We start from the raw sequence: 26,779 nt of genomic DNA, 5'->3' as shown, positions 1-26,779 counted from the left end.
GGGTGGAAGTCCCACTCTGAGCCAGTTAACAGCCCAATGACCATAAAATTGCTGTGGGCAACCCAGCCAAATGAAGGTGGGCTCATCCCTGACTTTTCAGCAGAGGTGCAGGCCACCGCCTCGGTGATAAATTCCGGCCATAGGATCAAATACATCTAACTATGCAGACAGAGTCTTGGATTAACATTTCATCTGAAAGCCAGCACCTCCAACTGTGTGTCAATCTCTCAGTACTGCACTGAAGTGTTTCCTCCTGGTTCCCTTGAAAGAAATCGGCACTGAAATTTGAACCCTAGGAGATGTGTGCATCAAACTGATGGTTTTGGGATTATTCAGTATTCATGATGATGGCACTAAGGTGATTCACGCTAATCTTGGGCCAAATTTTTACCCTGAAGACTAGGGAACATTTGGGAAACAAGTCATTTTATCAATCCACCACCATCTGGGAATTTATGGTGGGCATAGGTTCAAAGACCAACTTTTATAATGTACTCCCAAAATGACAACAGGTTCCTTCTTTATTGATTCTACCCAGGAGGTATGCTGTACTGCAGTTAATACAGGTTTTCTTTCTGTGACTGTTGTTCCTTTTAATAGGCCACACTACCTGCCTTCTGCCCCCGCCCCGTGTATCCTTTTAAAAATATATATAGCTGTGAATATCTAGATTCCAGTCTAGGCCTGCTTGAAGCAAAGATTTTTATTAAGGCTGCAAGATCATTGTAATTAATAGCAACTTTATCTGCAAATGCGCAAAGCATTAAGAATAAGTATTCCAATCCTCTCATTGATCTTCTTTAACACTCTTCTTTTTTTCTTTCACCTTCTTTCTTGTTAATCCCTTTCCTTTCTGCCTTAGGGATGAGAAATATCTCTCCATTTCTTCCTATCTGAGTTCACTTCTCACTACTTTTCCTGTTCACTTTTCTTAATCTCTCCCTATATGCTTGAATAATTTGTTCTGCCCAGATATTGTTACAGGTTTGAACCTTCCCCACTGCTCTGTTTACCTTCTCATTAGGAACTTTGAATTCAGTTTTCTTTAAGTGAAGCTCATCCCATCTGTAGAGCTTCAAACTGTCCTGGAACTTAATGCCAATACCCCAGAAATCAGAACCCCCTTCCCTTTTTTTAATACGTTTTTGTCAGACCTTGTATTCATCTGCCTGATTTGTTCTTCCTTTACTGGTCTAATGTGTGATAATGGGAATAATGGGGATTGTTACTCTGGAGATGAATATCTAACTTGATTGAATTTACTGGGTGACATGTGCCCAGGTCAATCACAGATGTAACATGCGAGTTCTAAACAAGGCTGGTCTCCATTGTCTTGCCATAACAAATGGTCACAGAGGACTTGAAACCACTTTATTATTTGTGTTTCTTAATCAACACTCCAGTTTAGGCCAAATTCCATCTACTGATTGAGCTGTGCACTGGCAACTTAATAACTTCCTGCTTATAAAGCCTAAAATTTACTCAAGCAATGGTTAGCGCAAAGAAATAGTGCAATTTGGGTTTGAATTTACTTTCAAAACAATTAAAAATTGCATCCAGCCACCGTACTTTTACACCAATCAAACCAGTCCATTGAACATTTGTGAGGCAAAACAGCACAAACAGTGTTAATCTTTAACAAATCAAAATATAATTTAATATTTGCCCGCTAATTCTTTGGCTAGGATAAATTTCTTCCTCGCAACCTGATCTGACCATCTTCCTGTGTTTTATACATCATCATCTAGGCTCCTCAGTTGTTTTGCAATTACTGCTGTTCTGTTCCTGAACTTTCAGCTGTAGCAGATTACGAAGAGGGGATATTTTAATCAGATATGTTAAAAAATGCTTGCTTCAAGATTATTATGCTGAAATTGGATGTTGAACCATTTCAGAACCATTTCAACAACAATTTGCAGAATTTTGACTACAGAGGTACAACTTAATCCGACTTATGTCTTTGGTTAAATAATATAATGTTTAACCTTACAGGGTGCAAAATGTGAACTAAAAGTGAAAAATGGTGGAATATATGAAGGAGTTTTTAAAACCTACAGCCCCAAGGTAAGCAAGAGATCCATGAGTTCATATATCTTTGTTTGTTAAACATAGTATATGACAAATTGGTTTAATGTACACCAATGTATGATTGGATGTTATGGTGACACCAGCAGTCTAAAATAACGAATAATACCTCTAACAGTAGTCTAATTTAATCATAGATTTAATGTGAGTGGTTATTAACTATTAAAACAGTACTGTTTATCTACAGTACACTTGTATATTTCTAATAACTCTGACTGTTACGTGCCCAGATTCTGTAACAACAAACTAAATTCTTGCTTAATTTGTTCTTTGTACTTCAAACTGTTAATTAGAACTATTAGTATTGTTACATCTTGCTAACAAGTGTACACTTTTTTTTAACTTTTAGCTGTTTTGAGTAGATGTTCTTTATAATTTGAAATTCTCCAAGTAGAAAATTGCATTCTCAATTGGTGATAGTTGGTTAAAATCTCAGTATCTGATGATTTGAATCTACCTTCGACAAAATGTCATTTCTAGGTTATTTTAAGAAGTGTAGCATTTCACATCCTATGATCAGTGAAATTGATGGTTATTGTGCAAATAGCATGAGTTTTCAGTAAGAAAAGTAAAATGATCTGAAGAGGGAGATTTAAATGTAGAAATTCATGGAAAATCAGCAAAATTGTTTAATTCATTATTAATATTCATTCTTTACAGCGGGCTTTTCAAAGTTCGAATAAATTGTGTAGGAGACTGGATTTCCCTGTGATATGGTTTTCTCACCAGAGGTATTGCAGGGCAGGACCTTTGCCTGCTGCTGTAACCTTGTCCAATTTTCCTGGGGTTGGGACAACATCATAATCTGAACGGGCATCCCTATGCCTGAGTAGCTCACGACTATTAAAAGGAAAAGAAGTGCTGTGCAGTTGCAATGTCTAAGTTGCTTCTGTTGTGTCAAAGGGCAGGCAATTTGTGGAAATTCAGGAAGAACATTAAACTGCAGTCAAACCATTAGGAAGGAGGAGCAACTTTTGGTACAGCCACAATGGCAAGATCCCCAAATTTCAATGATGCCTCTGTGGAGATTCTGTTGGTGGAAGTAATGACTAGGAAGGATTGGCTCCTTGGAACAGAAGGGAGAAAGCTTAAAAAGGTGGTGCAGATATTATGACAGGAGGTAACAATGGTAGTCAATGTCAATTCCACCACTTTATGTATCGCTATGCAGTGTTAGCAATACAATGGTAATGTCCACATCCTGTGAATGAATATATTTAAAAAAAAACACAGGTTCAGGCTGGGGAAGGTGCCTTAAGGTACCAGGTATCAGGAATTTCTCCACACAAAGAATGATCAACAGGGAATAAACTTCCAGTTGTAGAGTGGTGGAGGCAAATACTCTGGAATCATTTAAGAAGCAATTGGATGCGTTGTTGGGTGGATATTGGGATCACTCTGGACGAATGCATTTAGATTATAGCTATATTTAATTTTTAAAAATGCATTTGGATATTTGTATTTGGCTAAACTCCTATTTGTATCATTCACATGATTCTGCATAACTGTTTTGTTTTCTGAAGTATTGCTAATTTCACCATAAATGTAATATTTTGGTAAGGAATAATACTGCACTGTTGTTTGTCAAGTGTTTTGCTTATCGAGATTTCTAATTCTTTGGAATTTTTTTCCCCAGTGTGACTTGGTGCTTGATGCTGCTCACAGAAAGAATACTGAATCCAGTTCACGAGAGCTGGGGCCAAAACGTGAAGATATTGTTGAAAGTATCATTTTTAAATCTGCAGATGTCGTAATGCTGCATTTTAAAGATGTTGACTTAAGTTATGCAAGAAGAGGTATTGACTCTTGAAATTATTTCTAAATAAGTTAGAGTTTAATATTTATCATTTAGATGTGTTTAACAGAATGTTAAATTGCTGGGAAGGATTGCAATTGTAGTGTGCATTGTGGTGATTTAAGCACTGACTTCCACTTGAGCTGTGGGAAAAAATTTTATATTGGCACTTATCTCAAAATACAAACCTTTTCTGTTCTTGAATGCAGATAGTACAATTTTAAATTATGCAATCAGCACGGAGCACATAACATGACAAAACAAAGAGGGTCACTGTTACTTTTTTGAGGCAGCTAGGGGTGGGCAATGAAATGTGATCATGAGCATTTACATTTTTTTTAACAAATCAAATATTAAGTAAAAGGAGAATTGCCCCTCAAGTGCAGCTGATCTGCAATGGTGCTGTTCTTATGGAATTTAATGACTTGAGTTTCAGGCTTTGAATTCTTTTCTTCTGTAAACATGCTACAACCAAAATGTCAAACTACTGCAACTGTGCCTTGATATTCTGTATAAGTTTCTATGAAATCCCACTACAGCTTCACGCACCGCTTCTCCTGTCTGTGGAACTCTGTCATTTGTCTACAGAAATGTTAACCCTGATAAATTTGACTTTTGGTGGGATGGCTGTTGATGATTGAGGTAGTCATGAGACTGTGGAAGGATCATGCTGGGTGGACTGAATGTTATTGTATGAATGAATATTCATATCTTGGTATAGTTCAAGTGCTCCTAGAATAATTCAGGTTTATGTCAGTGTGAGATGTTTGCCCTCATTGTTTTTGCTTCCAAATGTGCATTATTATCCTATCCAGTAATTGTCAGTCTTGACTAGGTGGTAAGCACAGCATTAGTTTTCATATAGTGCTGGGTATCCTTAGAATACATCTCACCACCACCTCTCTCGACTCCACCGCTGTTGTTAACTTATCAGACTGCTTATCCGACATCCAGTACTGGATCAGCAGAAATTTCTTCCAGTTGACTAAAGCCGTCGTTTTTGAACCCGTGTCCCCAGAGCATTAGTCTGGGCCTCTGGATTACTAGTCCAGTGACATTACCACTACGCCACTGTCTCCCCCGATGTCCATCCCTCTCCCTGGTAACTCTGAGACTAAAGCACACTGTTCACAACAGCGATGTCATATTTGATCCTGAGATGAACTTCCAACCACATATTCGCAGCAGCCTATTTTTACCTCCTTAACTTTGACCAGCTTCATCCCTGCCTCAGCTCATTTGCTGCTGAAACCCTCATTTGTGCCCTTGTTACTCTTAAACTTATTTATTCCAGCACAGTCCTGGCTAGTCTCACTATCAATTCCTAGTAATCATGCGGTCATTCAAAACTCTGCTGCCGAGGCCTTAACTCACATCAGATCTATTCACCTATCATCCCTGTGCGCATTGACCTATACTGACTTTAGTCAAGCAATGTCTTGATTTTTAAATATTTAGCTTTATTTTTAAATCATTTCATGGACTTGCTCCTCCATAATCTCCACCAGCTTAGAAACCCCCCAAGGTATCTGCATTCATCTAATTCTTGCCTTTTAAGCATCCCTGATTTTAATCGCCCCACCCATTGGTGGCTGTGCCTTTAGTTGTCTAGCTTAGCCCTTAGCTCTGGAATTCTGTCCCTACAGCTCCCCCACCTCTCTACTTCGCATTTCTTACTTTAAAATACTCCTTTAAACTTACTGTTTTGACCAAGATTTATTTGCCCTAATATATGTGGCTGAATGCCATATTTTGTTTTATATTGAAGCACCTTGGGACATTTTATTGCGTTAAAGACGCTCTATAAATAAAAGTTGTTTTTAAGTTGTTGACTCTCCCATCTGAGTCAGAAGTTCATGGGTTTATGCCCCACTTCATGTAACTTAGGTTGACACTTCAATGCACTATCGAAAGAATGCTAAACTGTTGGAGGTGTCCTCTGAGATGTGTGTAAAACATCTCGAAAGAGGAAGCAAATTCTTCTGGTGCCCAGACTAATATTTATCCCTCTACCAATACCTAAGACAGAATTTCTCTTCCTTTTAACATTTTTTCTTTAAAAACTAGCTTTAGTGCTTTCTGGGATGGAGAATTTTAGCTTTACTGTGGCTGATTTTGAAAAGCTGCTATAATCCTCAGATAAAGAAATACTGCAGACCACATTGTTTGCAATAATTAATATGGGTATAAGACTCCCTCGGGGTTATTTCCCATTCTGGACTCCCAACTGGCCATTCACCAACTGGAGCTGGCATACAGCTTCACTTAGACCTCTATTCATGCTATTCTGAACTGGCTGCTAAGTGGTGTGTACATGTCACGTGATGACCCCTCACTTTTCTTCTTGACTTTTCTCCCCTGCCATGATACTGTACATGATTATTCCAATTTTCTTGTAGCATGTTATAGATTACTGAATGAGGTAGTTATTTGAAGCCTGATCAATCCGTTTCAAGTCCCAAAACAGCATCGCAGTCTTTGATTTTTATTATCCATCCTTTTATATTACTATGTAGCTAAACAGTTTTAAAGCAGGTCTAAAGCTCATGGCCCTTTACAAGGCTATTCAGTCTCGGTACTTTGTTCCCTCACTGAAAATGCTTGCAATATTCATGCAGATAAAGTCCTTTCTGTGGTAAGATGTATTTTATTTTGTTCTCGTTTTCCCAATGTTTTGTGATTGTAAATGAATGTGCTGATGCAAAAATATTATATACTTGAGAAAGCTCCACTTCCCTGAGCAGCGATACTTTGCTGTCTGAAGTGCTACAGTTGGCAGGAGTTGAACTTTGTCCCTGCTTTTTTTCAAGATGTTTTATTTGTATGTTTCCTTGTCATCTTGGTTATGTACCATTTTCTCACTTTGCTGCTGTCCGTGGGTAGCTATTAGATGATGGATTTGGGCTGCCCAGGGTGATTCTCCAATTTATAGTTATTCTAGGAAGGAAAGCAACACCACAGGTGTACAGGGGAAAGAGCTCCCTTCAGGAACAGATGTATAGCTTGTAATTTGCAAGCCTACCCAATTCTTTATCTTTCATTCCAATTTTGCTAATTTCATATAGAATCATTGAATGGTTACAGCACAGAAGGAGGCCATTTGCTCTGTCGTGTTTGTCCCAGCTGTCTGCAAGAGCAACTCACCCAGGCCCCACTCCCTGCCTTTTCCCTGTAGCCCTGCCAACCTTTTCTGTCATATTAATTATCCAATTCTCTTGTTTGAATCTGTGTCCACCAAACTCTCAGGCAGTGCATTCCAGATCTAACCATCAGCACCCTGGAGGTTACCTTTAACCAGAAACTTAACTGGACCAGCCATTTAAAAACTGTCTGCAAGAGCAGGTCAGAGGCTGGGAATTCTGTGGCAAGTCACTCCCTCCTCTCTTGCCAAAGCCTCTGCTCCAGCAACAAGGCAGGAGTGTGATGGAATACTCTCCGCTTGCCTGGATAAGTGTGGCTCCAACAACACTGAAGAAGCTGGATATAATCCAGAACAAAGCAACCCGCTTGATCGGAACCTCAATCACACCACCTTAAACATTCACTCCCTATACCACTGACGCACAATGGTACACTATTTCATTAATAAAATTAAGTTTTTGAAGGTATTTTTCATGGTGATTTTAATAGTTTTGTCAACTATTCTTCTAACCCAGTCTTGCTAATATTCATAGTTTACATGGGGAAGTCAAGTCCCAATGTCAAACTGAATATGCCTGAACCAGTTTCAAATTACAAGATACATCAGCTTTGAAGTATGTACCCATTTAAAAATTACTAGACCTTGACTTACAATATTTTTTTCAAACAATCAGAATACAGAGGATTCTGGAATCAAGTTGAATATAGGGAAGGAAAATTAAGTGACCAGGAGTGAAAGGCAATCAACAAAATAAGACATTATCTTGAAGCAAGAAATTAATAAACTTCATTGTTCAGTTCCTTCTGAGTTACAGATTGAAATAATAAACCTTGCACTCTAGTCGACTCCCATTAGCCCCTTGGAAAGGATAACTGAAAAGTGATATAGAGCCAGAAGTAAAAGAAGCTTAAAAGTCTAAAGTCTTCCATATTGTGGTTAAGCATGTTTAGAACTAAGGTTTAATATACATCTTGGGGATTTTCTTCAATTATTTCATTTTGATGAAAAATATGTTGGAATGGTATCCTGTAAAACCAGCACATTTTTTCTGAAGTGCAAAATGTTCTTAAAATGAATATGAACTAATGCAGCTTTCAATTCATCTGCATGCTAGCAACTTTCTAAACATAAACAGATATCTATTAATGAGATGTTACTGACCCTGTTGAAACATCTTTAAGAGATTTCTTTGGTTCTTTGCAAAGAATGCCCATTTTTATTGAATAAAAATCAATGCTGCTATCATGCCATATACAAGTTGATTCTTTTTCAGCATGTTTAAAAATGAATTTCAATTCCAACAAAATAAACCAATTTACTTCATTAATAAAAATGATAAAAATTCAAGTTTAAAAATGGGTGGAGGGAAAGAACCCAGAATCACAGAATTTCAGTGGCACAGAAGGAGACCATTCGGCACTGTGTCTGCACTGGTAGAACCCATGGAGAAAGAATGATGGGAATTTTTTAAGTTCTATAAAAAGGAAAGTTTTGTGTGTGCCTTAGATGTGGGGAACCTTTTAAAAATGTGTGTTGATCAGTAATTAAGTCTGCTTTTGTCAATGATACTGAAGTTTAAGTTTTTCATAAATGGGTTTAAAGCTGTTTAAACACTTCATTTTGCTATACCGTTGTCTTGAAAGCCAGTTGTTTAGTTATTTAACCCTGTAGATGGGAGCTTTGGGATTAAATATAAGTGTAAAGCTGTACTTGTGCAAACAATTGTGTTCAAAGGGCTGAGTTAACAGCCCAGCATTTTCTGGAGACTTTTGCCATAGAAATGGCACATCTGCATTGTGAGACCTGTTGTACAGCACAAAAGAGGAAATTTTACAGTAAGTAACTTGCGCCATGATTTCTTGGGACATTTGCCCATCTCCATTGCCCCCACTGTAAATTGAAAGCAGTAAGAAATTAATTACAGTTTCATTCCACCAGCCATTAAAATGAATGGTGGTCATAAATTTCCTGAATTAATACTATTTCTGTCACTGCTGCTGCCTACACTTGAAATTAATGTCACCGGTGGCGGTGGCGCTTGGTGACTTATTCCAATATCAGTTCCTTAAGCAAGCTTCTGAAGTCTACATAAACGACAGTACTTTTTTTATTCGTTCATGGGATGTGGGTGCCGCTGGCTGGGCCAGGCCAGCATTTATTGCCCATCCCTAATTGCCCTTGTTCAGAGGGCATTTAAGAGTCAACCACATTGCTGTGGGTCTGGAATCACATGTAGGTAAGGATGGCAGATTTCCACATTAGTGGACCAGATGGATTTTTTATGACAATTGGCAGTGGTTTCACGGTGATCATCAGACTTCTAATTTCACATTTGCTATGGTGGGATTCGAACCTGGGTGCCTGGAATGCTAGTTCATGACAATACCGCTATGGCACCACCTCTCCCATACTTAATGGTCATATTTAGCCACAGTATTTGGGGTGGCAGCTTTGCAGGTAGAAAACATTGCAGTGCTCCGAGAAGAGCAACTATGGACATTAATATTTGTTTTTCCTAATGACATGAGAGCAAGTCAACAGTTAGATAAGGAATTACATTTTAAATATATAATCTTTTGTGGTTAAAGTGCCCCGTCTGCAGCCCACATTCACTTCTGTTCAAAGCTTTATTTCAAGCCCTGACCATAAAAAGAAACAGGCAAACAAAAACACACATGATAAATGATGTGTTGAATTCCGATTGACCCGACTAATGAGCCTCTCCTGAGAACAACTGTCAACAACACATTAAAAGCGCTATTTTGCAACATTCATTTTCATCCAGTTTGAGGTTAAAAAGATCATTTTTTAATTGTATAGTTTTAAATAGGTTCCATGTGTGAGCCAAATGAAATGGATGCTGTCAACTTGCTGTAAAAGGTCTGCACTCATGTAATTGTTTTTAGAATTATTTTCTTGCTGAAATAAAACAAAATTAATTGGAAAATGAAAGTTCCCCTCAGGCCATTCCAAACTCCTCCACGCTCATAAAAGCACATCCTGAAATATCAACTGCCAATTTGGTCGGATATGTTAAATCACAGGATGAAGGATGTGAAGTGCTGCTCTTAAGCTCCCAAAATATCAGTGAACACATCTGTCTCTCCTACACTTGCAAGTGCTAAATGCTGGTGCTAGCAAACATTGGCTGTATTGCTTTTGATTCACTACTATGCTCACTGTGATCTATTCAAGGTTAAAAGTTCACGAAAATATTTGCAATGGTGAGATAAATGTACGAATGGCAAAATTTACGACCTCACTGCTGCAGGTCAATGTCAGTAATATGGTTCTTTAATGCAGCTTCAATAGTATACCAGCTCATTCCCTCACTGTTTTGCACCAGCCCCCACAACCCAAAAAGTCACAGTGAGGACTTCACAAATTATTTACTTAGAAACAAAATAATGAAAAAGTTAGCAGTTACTTGACATGTACCCTTAAGATGGTATTTAATAGAAAATCCCCTTATTTAAGTTGATGCAACATACAAGCAGGAACCAATGTTTTGAATGCTTTACTTAAAGTAATGTGTTAAGTATTTGTAATTATCAAAGCAAAATTTGAAAAGCATAGAGAAGTTATTAAATTTTGGACTAGTAATTAAGTAATTCCACAATTCTATTTTTTTCAGAACCTAAATACTGTAGGGGCAAGGCTGAATGACCTAAGAAATTTCACATTTTTGAGTCATTAGGAAACTGCCATGAGTATTTAAATACAGTGAGGATGTAGGATTGCATATTTGGTGTCTGGAAGGAACAGCAATAAACCTCACATAAGGACAATTGAATAAATAAAATCAAGATAAGAAAGGAAGATAATGGGAGGTGAATAGAGGTGAAAGATGAGCTGCTAATCTTTTTGCAAGAGTGAAAGAAATATGGGAGTCATCTTAAATATGGGGACAGTATTCCACTCTTGTGCTGGAGTTTTAAAAAGAGTCAAAACCTTTGAAAAGTGTGGTTGTTCAGCAAAAATGAGTTATATCGCTCCTTGGAAGCATATTTAGCAGTGGATGAGTTTTGGAAGTTGCTTTTGATAGAGAGTGAGAGAGACCAAAAATGTGTTTTAATGGATGCAACAGCCATCCTCGTAAGGTAAGAGGTCATAATTAAGTTTATGAAAAATCTCCAAAGGATTAAAAGTCAGGACAGTGATTGTCCCTTCAAGTGTGTGGGGAATGATGTGATTAGGAATTGCAATGCAGGCACACAAAGTGAAATAAGTTGATTGCAAAGTAGACTCTAGTGGTTGAGGTTGGATGATAAGTAGAGATCAGTGATATGAAGGAGTGTGGTCAGAATACCAGGGGGCGCCTCAGTTAATGGAAGTAAAACAGGATGAACTACCAACAATAACCTACAAGAAAAAACTAGGTGGCCATGGACATAGCTTTGGTTGAAGTCCTAATGATTGTTTGAAAGTGCAAGATGCTAGATCCAAGATTTTGAAAAAATCCAAGATGATGCCAGCTGACTCAAGAGCAGAATCGTAGAGGTGCATAACATGGGACTACTAATCTCCTAATGGAGATTCAGCAAGAACTTTAAGAAATTCAAATGTATAGAGGGGTACTTTGAAGAGTATAAGGGACCACCTTTCTTCGACTTGGGGAATTTTTAATCTGAAAGAAGGGTGGCCTGAAAGCAACAGTGACACCCAGGACTGGCTAGAAAAGATGGGGTTGTTTTGCAGTGTAAATTATTGCAGCTAATTTACAAAAGATGTGAATTGGTAGTCAAGGAGCCTATGGTGAGGAAATGCCATTCAGGATTTGAGATGTTGAAAAGGTCTTGGAAATTATCTATATTGCAAGCATATTTTGCACTAATTGAAAGCATTGAGGATGGCAGAAGATTCAGCAGTGATGTGGGCCTGGTCAGTAGAAGACAAGTGGAACTTTTATTGAACAGTGAAATCATAGTAACATTGGTTGCCTACTTTTGATATAGTTGTACACATCATTTAACCAGGCCCTGTCAACCATCAACCAACCACTGAGCCCAGTCTCCCCCAGAGCAAAGAGGGCCCACTATGTCTGAGCTCCTCATGCGCGCACCCCAAATCACACCTTTAGCCCTAGGTTCCTGGACTCTGGTCCTCAACCCACGCTCTACTTTGTTTGGTATCTTCATCTCCATGCCCCTGACCTTTAATTTCATATCTGCAGGGAAGGCAGTTTACCTGCATATTAAGTAGATGGCAAGTTCTACAATCTATCCATACTGAAAGCAAAGCCAAAAATACAACAGACTTAATCGGAGAACTCCTACGTTAATGATGGTGCAGTAGTTGCTCATGTGGAAACTCAGCTATAAAGACTCGTGATTTGTCTTTCCCATGCCTGTAACTTGCTCTCTCTATAACGTAAAGAAAACAGTGGTCATGGGGCAGGGTGCCAGATCTCCCCCTTGATTACACTAAACAACACCCAGCTGGAAGTGGTTAGCAAATTCTACTAATTTGGGTCCATGGTGATGGACAATCTGTCTCTTGATGCAGAACTTCGTACGCATAGGGAAAACAGCTACTCCCTTTGGCCAACTCACGAAACATCCATGGAATAACATCAAGCTGACCCTTAAACCAGCATCTTGGTCCTTCCTATGAGGCCTGTGTTCCCAGAACCTTGTTGTAAGGCTGAAATATGGGTGACTTACAGCAATCAAGAAAGGAAGCTCAACCACTTGCATCTTTGCTGTTTGCGGCACATTCTGGGCATCTTGTGGAAGGGCAAAATCATGAATATGGCATTCCTCTCAAAGGCAAGCATGTTGGCACTCAGCAAACAGGTTGAGGCATGTTTACAGGATGGAAGACTTAAGGGTTTTAGGCATACCTAAGGGTTTTCTGTCTGGCAAGATCACAGGGGTCAGACAACCAGGAGGGATGCCTAAAGCTTTGCTTCAAGGATGCTTGCAAGTGTGACATGAAGATCCCAAACATCGATTCTTGCACCTGGGAGACAGCTGATGACAGAGGAAAATGGCGGCATCACCTGTGGGCCAGTGAGCGCCACCATGACAATCAGTGGCTACAGCAGCTTGACAACAGACGCCAACACTGAAAACAACAACCCACAATGATGCCTGATGGACCACATGCAACACTTGTGGCAGAATCTGCTTCTCACAGATTTGTGTAAGAGACATAGAAAATAGGAGCAGGAGTAGATCATTTGGCCCTTCGTGCCTGCTCCATCATTCATTATGGTCATGGCTGATCATCCAACTAAATAGCCTGCTCCTGCTTTCTCCCCATATCCTTTGATCCCTTTCGCCCCTAGAGCTATATCTAACTCCTTGAAAACATACAATGTTTTGGCCTCAACTACTTTCTGTGGTAGCAAATTCCACAAGCTCACCACTCTGTGTGAAGAAATTTCTTCTCATCTCAGTCCTAAATGGTCCACCCCGTATCCTCAGACTGTGACCCCTGGTTCTGGACTCCCCCACCATCGGAACATCCTTCCTGCATCTACCCTGTCTAGTCCTGTTAGAATTTTATAGATTTCTATGAGATCCCCGCCCCCCCCTCATTCTGAATTCCAGCGAATATAATTCTAACCGACTCAATCTCTCCTCACATGTCAGTCCCGCCATCACAGGAATCAGTCTGGTAAACCTTCACTGCACTCCCTCTATAGCAAGAATATCCTTCCTCAGATAAGGAGACCAAAACTGCGCACAATATTCCAGGTGTGGTCTCACCAAGGCCCTGTATAATTACAGCAAGGCATCCCCGCACCTGTGCTCGAATCCTCTTGCTATGAATGCCAACATACCATTTGCTGCCTTTACTGCCTACTGCACCTGCATGCTCACCTTCAGTGACTGGTGTACGAGGACACCCAGGTTACATTATACATTCCCTCCTCTCAATTTATAGCCATTCAGATAATCTGCCTTCCCGTTTTTGCTACCAAAGTGGATAACCTCACATTTATCCACATTATACTGCATCCGCCATGCATTTGCCCACTCACTCAACTTGTCCAAATCACACTGAAGCATCTCTGCATCCTCCTCACAGCTCACCCTCCCACCCAGCTTTGTGTCATCTGCAAATTTGGAGATATTACATTTAGTTCCCTCATCTAAATCATTAATATATATTGTGAATAGCTGGGGTCCCAGCACTGATCCCTGCGGTACCCCACTAGTAACTACCTGCCATTCGGAAAAAGACCCGTTATTCCTACTCTGTTTCCTGTCTGCCAATCAGTTTTCTATCCATCTCAGTATACTACCCCCAATCCCATGCACTTTAATTTTACACGCTAATCTCTTATGTGGGACTTTGTCGAAAGCCTTCTGTAAGTCCAAATAAACCATATCCACTGGCTCCCCCTCATCAACTCTACTAGTTACATCCTCGAAAAATTCCAGTAGCTTTGTCAAGCATGATTTCCCTTTCATAATTCCATGCTAACTCCGTCCGATTCTGCCACTGTTTTCCAAGTGCTCAGCTATTAAATCTTTTATAATGGACTCTAGAATTTTCCCCACTACTGATGTCAGGCTGACTGTTTTCTCTCTACCTCCCTTTTTAAATTCTTCAGCCTACAACAAAAATGCATCATATGGAGCTGCCTCATTCCCAACAAATTTGATTTGCTGCCTGCCCATAATCTTGCGTAGGTGGAAAGATGCTGACAGCACGTGAACATTTACTGTCCAAATTATGACGTGACACGATCCATTCAAGTATCTGTAAATTGGCAACATGGGAGCATCATAACATTTTTAAAATACCTTTCGAGAAGTTTATTTTGACACAACACTGGCAATTTTACAGTAATTTTTGCATGTTGTCTTCACATTTTTAGTGTAAACTAATAAAAATATTTTTTCATTCTTTCATGGGATGTGGGCATTGCTGGCTAGGCCAGCATTTATTGCCCATCCCCTAACTGCCCTTGAAGGAGATGGTGATGAGCTGCCTTCTTGAACTGCAGCTGTCCATGTGGTGTAGGTACATCCACAGTGGTGCTAGGAAGGGAGTTCCAGAATTTTGACCCAGTGACAGTGGAAAAAATGGTGATTATAGTTCCAAGTCAACATGTTGTGTGGCATGGAGGGGAACTTGCAGGTGGTGGTGATCCCTTGCATCTTCTGGCCTTGTTCTTCTTGGTGGTAGAGTTCGTGGGTGTGGAAGGTGCTGTTTAAGGAACCTTGGTGAGCTGGTGTAGTGCACCTTGTAGGTGGTACACACTGCTGCTACTCAGTGGTGGTGGAAGGAGTGAATGTTGAAGTTGGTGGATGTGGTGCCAATCAAGTGGGCTGCTTTGTCCTGGATGGTGCTGAGCTTCTTATGTGTTGGAGCTGCAGTCATCCAGGTAGGTGGAGAGTTTTCCATCGTACTCCTGACTTATGCCTTGTAGACAGTGGGCAGGCTTTGGGGAATCAGGAGGTGAGATGCAATTCTAAATATTTGGGCTTTAAAAAGGATCGAAGTTTGTTATGGCAGTGGTCATAACTCTTATTTCAATTCTTACAGGTCCATAACTGTTTAAATAAAAATCTGCACAAACAAATTTCATACCCTATAATCGAGTCATAAATTTAATGCATGATTCACAACTGCTATGGTAAACTCCCACTGAGGTTTAAATTAGCCTGATTAAATAAGATGACACTGGTTAAATCAATAAAACTCATTACAAGGAAAATATCAAGTAACTGTTACATTCAACTGCAGAGGAACTAGGCAATTTACTTATTAAAATTACTTAATATTGGAGACTTGGCAGAACAGTGGTTTGGGATGGTTTTGGTCCACAGGGATAGTTTCTCTGTCCGTTCATAGTCAACAGATGAAAAATCTAGAGGATAGTGATTGTGTAGCTGAGATTCCTGAATTTTTTGGCTGTCATTCCTGTTTTCCCAACAAATGGAAAATAAATAAACCTGCCTGCAGTTTAAAAATGGCCACCCACAAAATTATAGAATGTTACAGCTGCCAAATTGTTATATCCTTTGTAAGAAATATTAATGCAGTTGGATGTTCTGAGTTCTTAATATACATTTAATTGGTAGAAAGACCACTCTACTCTGAAACAGATTGGAAAATGCGTTTCAAGTTGAGGTTTGGCTGATCTTAAATTACAAGCCATGTATTTTAAAAAGCCAAACTTAAATTGACATTGAAAGTTGTGCTGGGCTATTTGATATTTTTCAGCATTCTAGTCTGCTTTTTAAAAATGTCATTCTTGGACTATGCACACCACTGGCAAGATTGCCAATGAGAAGGTGGTGGTGAGCTCTCTCCTTCAGCCACTACAGTCCATGTGGTGAAGGTACTCCTACAGTGCAGTTAAGTAGGAAGTTCCAGGATTTAGAGTAGCTACAACAAAAGGATGGCAATATACATACAACAGTAGATAGTTGTATATGTAGATAGGAGGGGGAGATTTGAGACCATGCACCTGCTACCCAGGCTCTTCTAGTTGAAGGTTTTGAGCTGCAGCTGAAGGAGCTTTGATGACTTGCTGTATTGTGTCCGTAGGCACACTGCAGCCATGGTACACCAGTGGTGCAGGGATTGAATGTTTAATCTCATAAATGGGATGCTCTATCCTGGCAAATGAAGAATATTGCATCACACTCCTGGTTTCTGGACAAAGGTGAGCCTCCAGCATGTTGATGGTGGAGGATTAATAATGGTAATACCATTTATTATCAAGGGGAAACAGTCAGATTTTCTTGTATTGGAAGTGGTCTTTTTCTGGCACTTTGTAAAGCATGAATGCACCTTGCCACTTAGAAGCCTAAGTCTGCATGCTCGCCTGAACCTGTTGCATGCGGGCATAGACTGCTTCATTATCTGAGGAAATGTGAATTTGGCTGAATGCTGCAATTATCAGCAAATGGTCCCACTTCTAACTATATGATTGAGGAAATAACTGCTGCAGCAATGACCTGGCATAGCTGTTGTAAAATATGTTCATCATTGCACAAACAGAACTTTCAAATATATTTCAGAAGTGATCTGGGCACATTTAAATTACTTGCTTGGAACTATGATACGTGCAGAATACAGGAGTGAAACAATATAAATAGTGAAACAAATAGTTATCTTTTCTCTCCCTCTTTCAACTTTGCTTGAAGAACAGAAACATAATTGGCACCTTGATTTCGCATTTTTCATAGTGGTGTACTGTGCACACTGCAATGCGACAGTAAAGTCATAGTTCCTAAAAATTTACAAAAGAAAGATGTCCATGAATACAGCGGGAATAATATTTGGGTGAAGCACGTAACTTAGTAGAAATCCACTTGTGCAACATGAAACTGGTTTGACTGAGTTTTGAAGCTAGTTCTCATAAATTGATAATTCCCTTCTGCTTGTTTAACTTAGTAGTATGAAAAAATAGTATTAGTTTATTAATTGGAATTTAGCAGCCCAACAAAGGATTTCATGTGTATGAATGCAGGTATGAAAAAGATCCAGTGACCAACAGTCCTGAGATGTGAATTGACCCATGCAATAAATGATCTTCGGGCAGCTGAACAAGCAGCAGGTGGTCAAGCCCCAACTCAGTTTTGGTCTTTTTCTTTCCTTTTTTGTCTGTCTCTGTGTGTATGTCTGTCTTTCTCTCTTCTGCACCCCCCATCCCTCACTTCCTCACCTCCACCACCCCCTCATCCCTCTCTTCTGGCCCTTCTCTCCCGTTTTCCCCCGTCCCTCTCTTCTGGCCCCTCCCGCATCCCGCTCTTCCACCCCTGCCCGCCCCAGCCACTTGCACACACTGAAATTTGCTATCATGAAATAGGTGCTGTTTTCCATATGCTGTGATCACTTCTGTAACTTCAGTACAAAGTGAAGAAAACTGTTTCATGCATGGTCATCCCCTAGCTTTTTAATGAGCCCTTGCACAGTATTTTTAGTAAGTGAATGTCAGAGTTAGTTATACCTGACAGATTGTTCATCTTGATCCTTAATATATATTTGTTTTACTGATATTGTTTCTTTTTTCCACCTTCTCTTTCTGATCTCTGTAGTTCCATCTGAAACAGGTAATTCTGATGTTTACTTTGTCTTTATGCCATATGTGTGTATATTAACACTGCCCCATTTATTTTAAATTGATTCTAAGCTTAACATCATCTGCTTATGAACCGCATTAAAATGGCAGTACATTCTCAAAATTTGCATGTTAAAATTCAAATGACACCCAAACTGCTAAAAATATTCAATAATTGCTTCAAGAAAAATTATTTTGGGTTTGTAGTCTGAATTGATTCATTTACTGGGGAATGTACTGTGGAACTAACTTCACCTTAATGAACATTTAATTAAAATTCAGAGTATTCTATAAATACCTATTGGCATTCATCCTAAATGATATTTGGTTGGAGACAAGAATGTTTACCTTAAATTATATACTGCACAATGTTATATAGTTGTACTGTAACTTGTATAAACATCGTAATTTCCAATAGCAGATAAAGATGTAAGTATGAAATGGCTTACATTTCAGAAAGAAGCTATTGATTTTCTATAAATTCCTGATGAGTGAATAATGTTTTATCTGGGGCAACCTAATTTGGTGAACTGATAAAGGGCTTCATTTATAAGTCGTTTTTTTTCCTCAATAAAAGAGCTCATTTACAAAAAAAAACATGCATCGACATAGTAGCTTCATATCATATTAAGATGGTAGTAACATTCGCAAGTCACGGTATGACATAACTTCTGTAGAATTGTATGACGTTTATAAAAAGTTGGCGTACTTCTAAATTTTGTAAAATAATGAGCATTAAGTTTAACTGGAGAACATAGAAATAAAACTGCAACTTTTCTTCTTGAAAAATCTTTAAATCTCTTTTTTTTAAAGCAGTTGTTCCAGTGCATTATAATGATTAAAAACGACACAAAAACAAAGGGAAAATATACATTGGAAATACTAAAGTCTGTTTCAGCAAATTGCCCTAAAAGGTTCAAGAGTTTTTTGGAATAAAAACAAAGTGCTGGGAATACTCCGCAGGCCTGGCAGCATCTGTGGAGAGGGAAACAGAGTTAATATTTCGAGTCAAATGTGACTCTTCAGAAGATAATATTTGGTATTTGTACAGCAGTGGACTTTTTCAGCAGTGGTTAGGGCCAGTAATGTTGTTGAAATTAAACAAAAGACTTTCAGTTTGTTTAGCAAGTACTTGGTTGTACCTGTAATATTTCCAAAGGCTTTGCTTTTTGAAGGAAGTAACATAATATATTTTGTATGCTGTTTTTATTTTAAAGTAAGTACTGGATGCCAGGCCACTTAAGCAGATAAAATCTATAAACTGGCCTTATTTTGAATTGCATTGTCACAGCATCATTTTCAGACCCATGACATACTGTAAACCAAACAAATCCTATTCTAGTGATATTTTCACAGTTGTTAGTAGCCAGGAATATGATTAAATGTCACCTCAAGCACCTTCGACAGTGCCTTGCCTTGCTGCTTTCCATCGCCATGGTGAACCCTGAATTTACTGTTTCTGTATAAATACAACTTTAGCCCTGCTTGCATTTTGTACAGTTCAATTGCCTGTCTTGGTAGAATTACTTGAGGGATTGGAGTGATTCCTACTATGTATGCAAAAACGTGCAATTACTGCTTCAGTGGAAATGTTAAGGCAGTGGAAAACACATACATTGTTTTGATTATAATGTTACATTGATGAATGAGAGGTTGATGTGATTGGCCTAATGGGTTTATAAGCATAAATAGCTTCCTGAAGACCACTACTTGCTGCTTTGGGAAATAGTTTACAGTACCAAATAATTTGTACTACACTAAATTAAATAAAACATTGACAATATTCATGAGATACTTTGAACCTTTGGATTGTGAAATTGGTTTCATTTAGCAAAAGCAAAGCACTGTTGAATACAATTCAAATAAGAGGTCTTACAGAATTTACATTGTATTTAATGTAACACTAGGCTTGATTCCATTTGACCCATTTCCAAATTTACTTTGTGCTCAAGAAGATGATTGCAAGGGATTAGATTGTTTTGCCAACATGAAACAAGTGATAGCTCCAAATGCATCAAACAAACCAGTTTTATAGTTGTAATTTTCTTTTTAAAAAACAGCTCATTATAGTTTCTTCTCAACACCACTAGGATAAACTCAAATAAGCACTGAGGAAAATTCCTCATCTTTCCCAAACTAATTAGCCATGATATTGGAGTGTTGCTTTATGACCTATCCTCAGAATGCTAGGTAAAAAGAAAGCTTTCTGTTGATTCCTTGCCAATTGCCTATGGATTAGCCCACATTAGCTTGAACTTGTAATTTTATTTTCCTTTCGGCAAAAGAATATTGGTAATTCACTTAGCCCAATAACCCTTTCAACATTTCTGACTTGGGTTTTGGTGCACACTTTGTCCTTCCAGTCTTATGTCAGATAATGACCTGTCAGCTTAGGAATTAGTGCAAAGTTGACCACCATGTGGTATGCTGATTGCTTATTGCTCACCATTATTCTTAGCATGCTCCTTGTGCAGCTTTAGCCTTGATCAGGGAGATATCTAATGGGGGGGCTGTAATACATGTGGGATCTCAAGAGATTGAATGTTGAAAGACAAGTGGCAATATTGGGGGATTTATTTTTGTTAGAAAGCAAATGTTGAAGGGGGAGGGGGGAAAGAAATGACAAGTAAAATTGAATGAAAGAAAAAACAATTTTGAAACATAGAAGTAACTCAGCGCCTGACCCGTGTTTAATAGATGAAGTGATGTAGTGATGCTAGAACACCATCTCTATACATAGATGTTGCAGCTTGCCTGGAAGAAAGGAGAGGCAGATTTGTAATTGTTGTTTCTGTCTATGCCTGCCTTATATATTAGCTGTTAATGTACTTGCAGCAAATGGCACAGCTCTGCATTGCTGTCTGTGCTGATCATAGAGTCTGTGAAGCAGGTCTCTCACAGCCATTATCGGGTCACTGTGTCAAGGGTTGCAAATATAGTTGGTGGCATTGTGCATTTAGGCTCTGCTGGCAGTTATGACCTAGCATTTGCGAATCTGGCATAATTCAAAGCATGAAGTATTGTGCTTGGGATACTTGCCAAATAAGCATCCAGCATAGAAACTGGGGCTGCTTTCATGAGATGCTTAAGAGGAGATTTAGTGGAGGTACTCAAAAATTGAGGGGTTTTAATGAAGTAAATAAAACACTTTTTCTGCTGGTCAAAAACTAGAAGCCAGAAGTTCAAGATCATCGAAAGAAAGAAGGGAGAGTTCATGAGAATTTACTTAAGTAGAATTCAGACGTGTAATGGTTAAACAGAAACTGTGATGAGCTCAGAATCCATGACACTTTTTGAAGGATAGATGATAAATACTTGATTAAAATTTTAAACGGGGTAGGGGGGAAAAGCAAGAATTGGACTGACTGAATAGCTTTTCAGAGGGCTAGCACAGTCATAATGAACCAGGAGACCCCCTCTTCCATGCTGTAATATTTAGTACAGTTAGTCAAGCCTCTATGCATCTCATTTGTGCTGTTGGAAACATGTGATGCATCAAATGGAAAGACATCCGAATGTTATGGATCCCCCCTGCAGTTTTCAATGAATAATTTTCACTTTAATCCTTAAATTTTGTCCTTGACTGGAAATTAATCAGTGCTTTGGATGTGATTTCTTCAACTGACAGTTGTGATGAGCATTTATCATAAGCTGTCTGTTTTCAATTTAAGACGAGGCTCTGATATCGCTTTTTGAATTACCTTGTAAGGCTCAATGTATATGCGCAAAGTTAAACACTGCTCTAAACTTGATCACCTTTTACAGTCTCTCAAATTGACTTTTTTCTGTCAAGTTTCTCCCCATCAGATCCTGAAAGCACTGACTCTTGCTTTACTGTTCCATTAGCACAGATGCAAGCGGGTATTTTTCATATGTGCTCCTTCATACAGAATGACACCAGTTTATTTGACCAGCTTAGGGATTCTGACTTTGCCTGAATCCATTCACACACATGCAGCTTACAACATGGGGTGATTAGACTGACTCCACACTAACTGCACAACCTGCGTCAGCCTTGCACTACACCATACCAAAAAAAAAAGTCAAAATCTGGGCAATGGCTACATTTTTCTATTCGCAGTTTCCATCTCAGCTATGACCTTTTGCAAAGTACAAAATGGAGACCAGATCCTACCCCACTTTGAGGGAGATGGGGAAATGTCATCACAGGTTCTATTGCATCCCACCTGAAACACATTACAGAATGCTATGGACATAGGTCACATTATTCTGTCATCTGGAGTATGGCTTGTTTACTCCAGGAAGATTTGCAGAAGAGAGATGGGATGTAATTAAGGTTGCACAAAGAAAAAAAAATGAACTTCATGTGGTGTGGTCCTCAGGGCTGAAAGGGTCAAATCAGTAATAGAGAATGTTGATTTTTCTCTGCTTAATACATGCTTTCATCAATCATGTGTTCAGCTCCTTGGTTTTGTCAGTGAGTGTGTGCGGGCACAAAACTTGTAGACTATTGGTCTGATTTTATCATGCATGTATTTAAACATCTTTCTGTTGAAAGCATTTATTATCCAATGAAGGGCCCATGCATCCTATTTTCCCCCTGTTGTATTATGAGGTTTAACATTGAGGACAGGTGGGCAGCTGGTCCATTTTTCCAGCCTTTGAGTAGCAAGTGGGATGCACATGATTGCAACCTTGGTGGATTCATCTGCTTCCCCCACTTTTCCCTACTTGGGGGTGGCATGGCCTCTGTTCAGAATTTCTTGCTTTGCGCCGTTCAGGCTGGGAATTAGGAGAGATAAGATTCAAACCTCTATCTTTTCATTTGCAAGTACGTGTTAGTACCCTACTGTAGCCTTTTCACACTATCCTGTAATCAACGTTCTAAATTTGAGTAGATGAAAATTATATATGTGAATTTCATATTGGTGCTCAATATGAGATGCAAACTTCAATTTTCTTATTGTAGTGAAATTTTTAGATTTGCTATTAATTTGTTTCCTCGCTGCATTCATACGTCATTTTAATGATAACCCATAATAAAATATGGCAAGCAAGACATAACTGCTTGCAATCTTGGACTGCAAATTTGTAATTGACCCAGTCCATTTCTAATGGAATTAACGTTCTCATGTATGTCTATTCAGTGTCCAGAATAGAATGAATAAAACGATTCCCAGTAATTCAACTCTATACTAGCTTGGTGCACTAATTTGAATTTAAAATTTAATTGCTAAGTTTGTAGACATGAGCAGATTTCTAACCATGGTCTTAGTGTTTCTGTGGTCTCTAGCTGTTATTATGTAGGAACATCAAGAGATTTATGCAAAATGAAGTAATTTAATTCCGTAATTGTTTTAACTAATAGTTAAAATTCTTTTGGCATAGCATGTTGGCTTTAGAAAACAAACCATGAATTTAATTAATTACTATTTCAGATGCTTTCACTGATGCAGCCATAGGCTCTAGACTAAATGGTGAGCATAAAGACAAAGACCTAGAACCATGGGATGGTGGTGATGGCACCAATGAAGATTTGGAAGCTCTGGAATCTGATGTGGTAAACATTTTTAATTATGAACTTAAAGCAGTACCAAAAAATAGCCAAAATATATCTTAATTGTCTGTTTGTCACTTGTTGCACCCAGCCTGTCTTTTTAGGAAGGGAATAAAATTGTTATAATAGCAGCCAGGCTACCTGCATAATTAGTCCACTGTTGGTTTCAATTTGAGTTGCCTTGGTGGACTGGAAGCCTGTTATCTCCTACAGTGTCAGTTTACAACCTGTTCTGCTGCTGAGAAGATATTTGGGTGCTTTCTACAAAAGCAAAGAGAAACGTAAGGAATCAGTACCATTATAGCACTGCTTAGCAGTGAGTTCAAGCCTGGCCTGAATGTAGGCAGGCCACCTTATTTCAACTTGGCTGGGGATATGTGGCAGGAAAGAGGATGCCGTATGGGATGCAGAGACTTATAAACAGGGCTTTTGAAGAGAAAGGCAGATTTGTATTTTCATAGGTCAAAACAGTCAGTTTGCTATGTCCAGGGTGACAAAATGTTCAAGGGAAAGTATGATTGACCAGGAACAAAGAAAGTGCTATATGTTGTTGAATGTAAAGGCAAGCTACTGTCTGGTGGCAGCATTCAGATTATTATAAATTAGATTTTTCAGCTATGATTCTGTTCCTCCCTATTGACATTTTAATTTAAACTTTATTGCCTATAGTTCTTAGTCTAACCTTTCCTATCATACCATTTGATTATACCGATTACATTGTTTCCTCTGCAACCTTTGCCACACTGATCGCTTGGAAAGGAAAGCAACTTGAAAACAATTAGGGCAATTTGTCTAAAAAAAATAAAAACAACCCTAAAACCCAGTTTGTCAATTGAAAGGTCAATCTGTTAGCTAATCAATATGTAAAAAGTCTTGATAGTTGAGGGGAATGATACTTTAAGGCTTCAGGATTCCACCAGTGGTTTCAAAATGACCTGGGCGAGTTTTTAATTTATACCTGCTATTTTTGTGCAGATGGAAAAATGTTGGACTACTTACCATAGTTATGCTGCTCCTCATTCTTTGACAATGAAAGCTACAATTCTTCTGAAGCTCCTGTTTATCCTTTTGCTTTTGACCACTTGCTCCTTTTTTGTGGAATTGTGATGCTTTGCTCTAATTTTTACTCAATTTGGCCAGGTGTAGTGGTTGTGAATCAAATGGTATGGTTCAAACTGGAAACACTGTGAGGTGAATTTCATATAAAGCATTACTTCCAGTAACAAGAAGCACAATATCTATATTAGTGATTGGGTGTTACTTACCTATAACCATTATGGTCCTCTTCATACTGCCTCTGGTACTGTTTTCTTTTTGAGCTACTCATTCAAATTTTACTTTTTTGCTATAGACAGGAGAATTAAAGGCAGCTACTTGTGTGAGCACCTTTTACTTTTGATAATAAGAAAAGGCTACATTTCTGTTGGTTATTATAGAAGGGTAGATCTCCATTTGGGATAATTGTTTGGATGCCTTTTAATGTTCAACTAATACTACTTGAAAATAAATGGTTATAACAGTGAATGATGCATAGCTCCTTGTGTTGAAAAATAAAGTTGTTGGAAGGGATTTTTTTTCTTTCTGGTAAAATCTCTTCTTTCCCTCCTCAGTCTAATGGTTGGGATCCCAATGATATGTTCAGATTTAATGAGGAAACTTATGGAGTGCGATCAACCTATGACAGCAGTTTATCTTCATATACGTAAGTACATGTTCGTTGATATTCTGATCATTTCATCAAACCAATCCTGATGTTTCCTAACAGGAAATCCAAGTGTCTCTTTGCAGGCATTGATGACATTGGACCTAAGGACATACTGAGCACTGTGGACACTTCTTTGTTCTTGATTGAAGTTTAAAGATTTTCCCTAAGGCATTATTGGGATTGATCTTGTTTGACTGGATCCATCAGAGCTTCGACGTTGATCTTTCGTGAACATCTCTTCTGTTGCAACCGTCATTTGGAAGCCAGTTTGATGGACATAATTGAATGAATAAATGTCGGTCCAGCCTTCATCAGCCCCTGTCATTGCTTTGGTGGTGTGGACATCTTTGTGATTCAGACAATGATGGAATCAATCAGGTGCCAGTGCTTGGACCCTGGGTGGTGACATGACGTTTTGTACTTGTTCTTCTGGCGGAACAGGCTATTGGTGGTAATAAGCCCATGTTCTGCACATTTGGTAAGGAGAAGAATGCTGTTGAAGTTGACATTTTCGAGTCCTTCCCTGCCAATAGTTCCAATCCAGAGACTGGAATCTCTTCCAACTCTGGTGTTGAAGTCTCTGAGAAGAATAAGCCTGGTCTCCTTTGAAATCCCAGAGAGAACTTGGTCAAGTTCTTATTCATAGAAATCTTCCATGGTTTTGTCATTGGCATCCAGAGTTGGGACACATGTGTTGACCATGGTGGCGAATTGACTGCTTGCCAGTTTGAGATGAAGAGTCATGAGGCGTTCATTTCTTCGAAGAGGGAACTTTTGAAGCTGGTTCACAAGTTTATTATTGGTGGCAAATCCAACTCTGAACCCTGCATTCTTCTTCTGATTTCCATTTCCAGAAGCAAGTATAGCCGCCTTGGAGTTCTTTGAGCTGCCCCTCTCCAGCTCATTGGGTCTTACTCAGAGCAGCGATATTGATGTCATGTTGCCGAAGTTCTCGGAGAAAAATGCAGTACAACGCTCTGGGTATTCACTCGTGGGTGTGTCCATGCGGATCCTGAAGTTCCAAGTCCCAAACTTTCCTACTATTGCCTTTTTGTGTGTTTCTACCTCATAAGGTGATGCCTCTGGACGTAGCTATCCAGTTGGGAGAGGTGAGGCAGGCTATGTTTAGAGCATCTTTTCTAGCCCCTTCCGCAATAAGGGGTGAGTAGAATGGACCCTAGAGAGGATTGTTCAGTTGCAGCTGCCTCGTCTGAGTGCTGGCTCAGTACACCACTGCCAAGCTCCATTATAATTTCCCAATTGTGATTAATTGCTAGTTTTAAATTTTTGATACCAATGGCTCCACTTACTGGTTTTAATTTTAACTCAACTATGCTTTTCCTCCCTCTTTGCTTCCTTCCCCCATAAAAAGGAGCATTAATTGGATTTTATCCTTCCTTGTGTTACTACTTTTTACTTTCTCTCCTCACTCTCTTTATTTAGCATTCCTTTATGCATTCTATATCAATTCTTTTTCATGTAGTTTTTTTCCTGCTTGTATTTAA

The 26,779-nt window shown here is 38.9% G+C and overlaps 1 protein-coding gene across 3 annotated transcripts in view; it reads left to right on the top strand.

Annotated features, from left to right (window-relative positions):
* atxn2 (ataxin 2) overlaps positions 1–26,779 on the top strand; it is a 119,042-nt gene that overhangs the window by 48,460 nt on the left and 43,803 nt on the right. The window contains exons 3-7 of one of the 3 annotated variants that reach the window (XM_078554222.1): positions 1,993–2,064; positions 3,722–3,881; positions 18,029–18,043; positions 23,451–23,572; positions 25,180–25,271. In XM_078554222.1, the coding sequence (XP_078410348.1) occupies positions 1,993–2,064; positions 3,722–3,881; positions 18,029–18,043; positions 23,451–23,572; positions 25,180–25,271 (461 nt within the window). Of the gene's footprint in view, positions 1–1,992; positions 2,065–3,721; positions 3,889–18,028; positions 18,044–23,442; positions 23,573–25,179; positions 25,272–26,779 lie in introns of all 3 variants that reach the window. The other 2 variants (XM_078554221.1, XM_078554223.1) reach the window with 2 other exon arrangements.

This window comes from Cetorhinus maximus, chromosome 12, assembly GCF_964194155.1.
Source record: "Cetorhinus maximus chromosome 12, sCetMax3.hap1.1, whole genome shotgun sequence".
Taxonomy (NCBI): Eukaryota; Metazoa; Chordata; class Chondrichthyes; order Lamniformes; family Cetorhinidae; genus Cetorhinus; species Cetorhinus maximus.
Note: the sequence above shows the minus strand (reverse complement) of the source record. Positions and strands in the feature narration are given on the sequence as shown.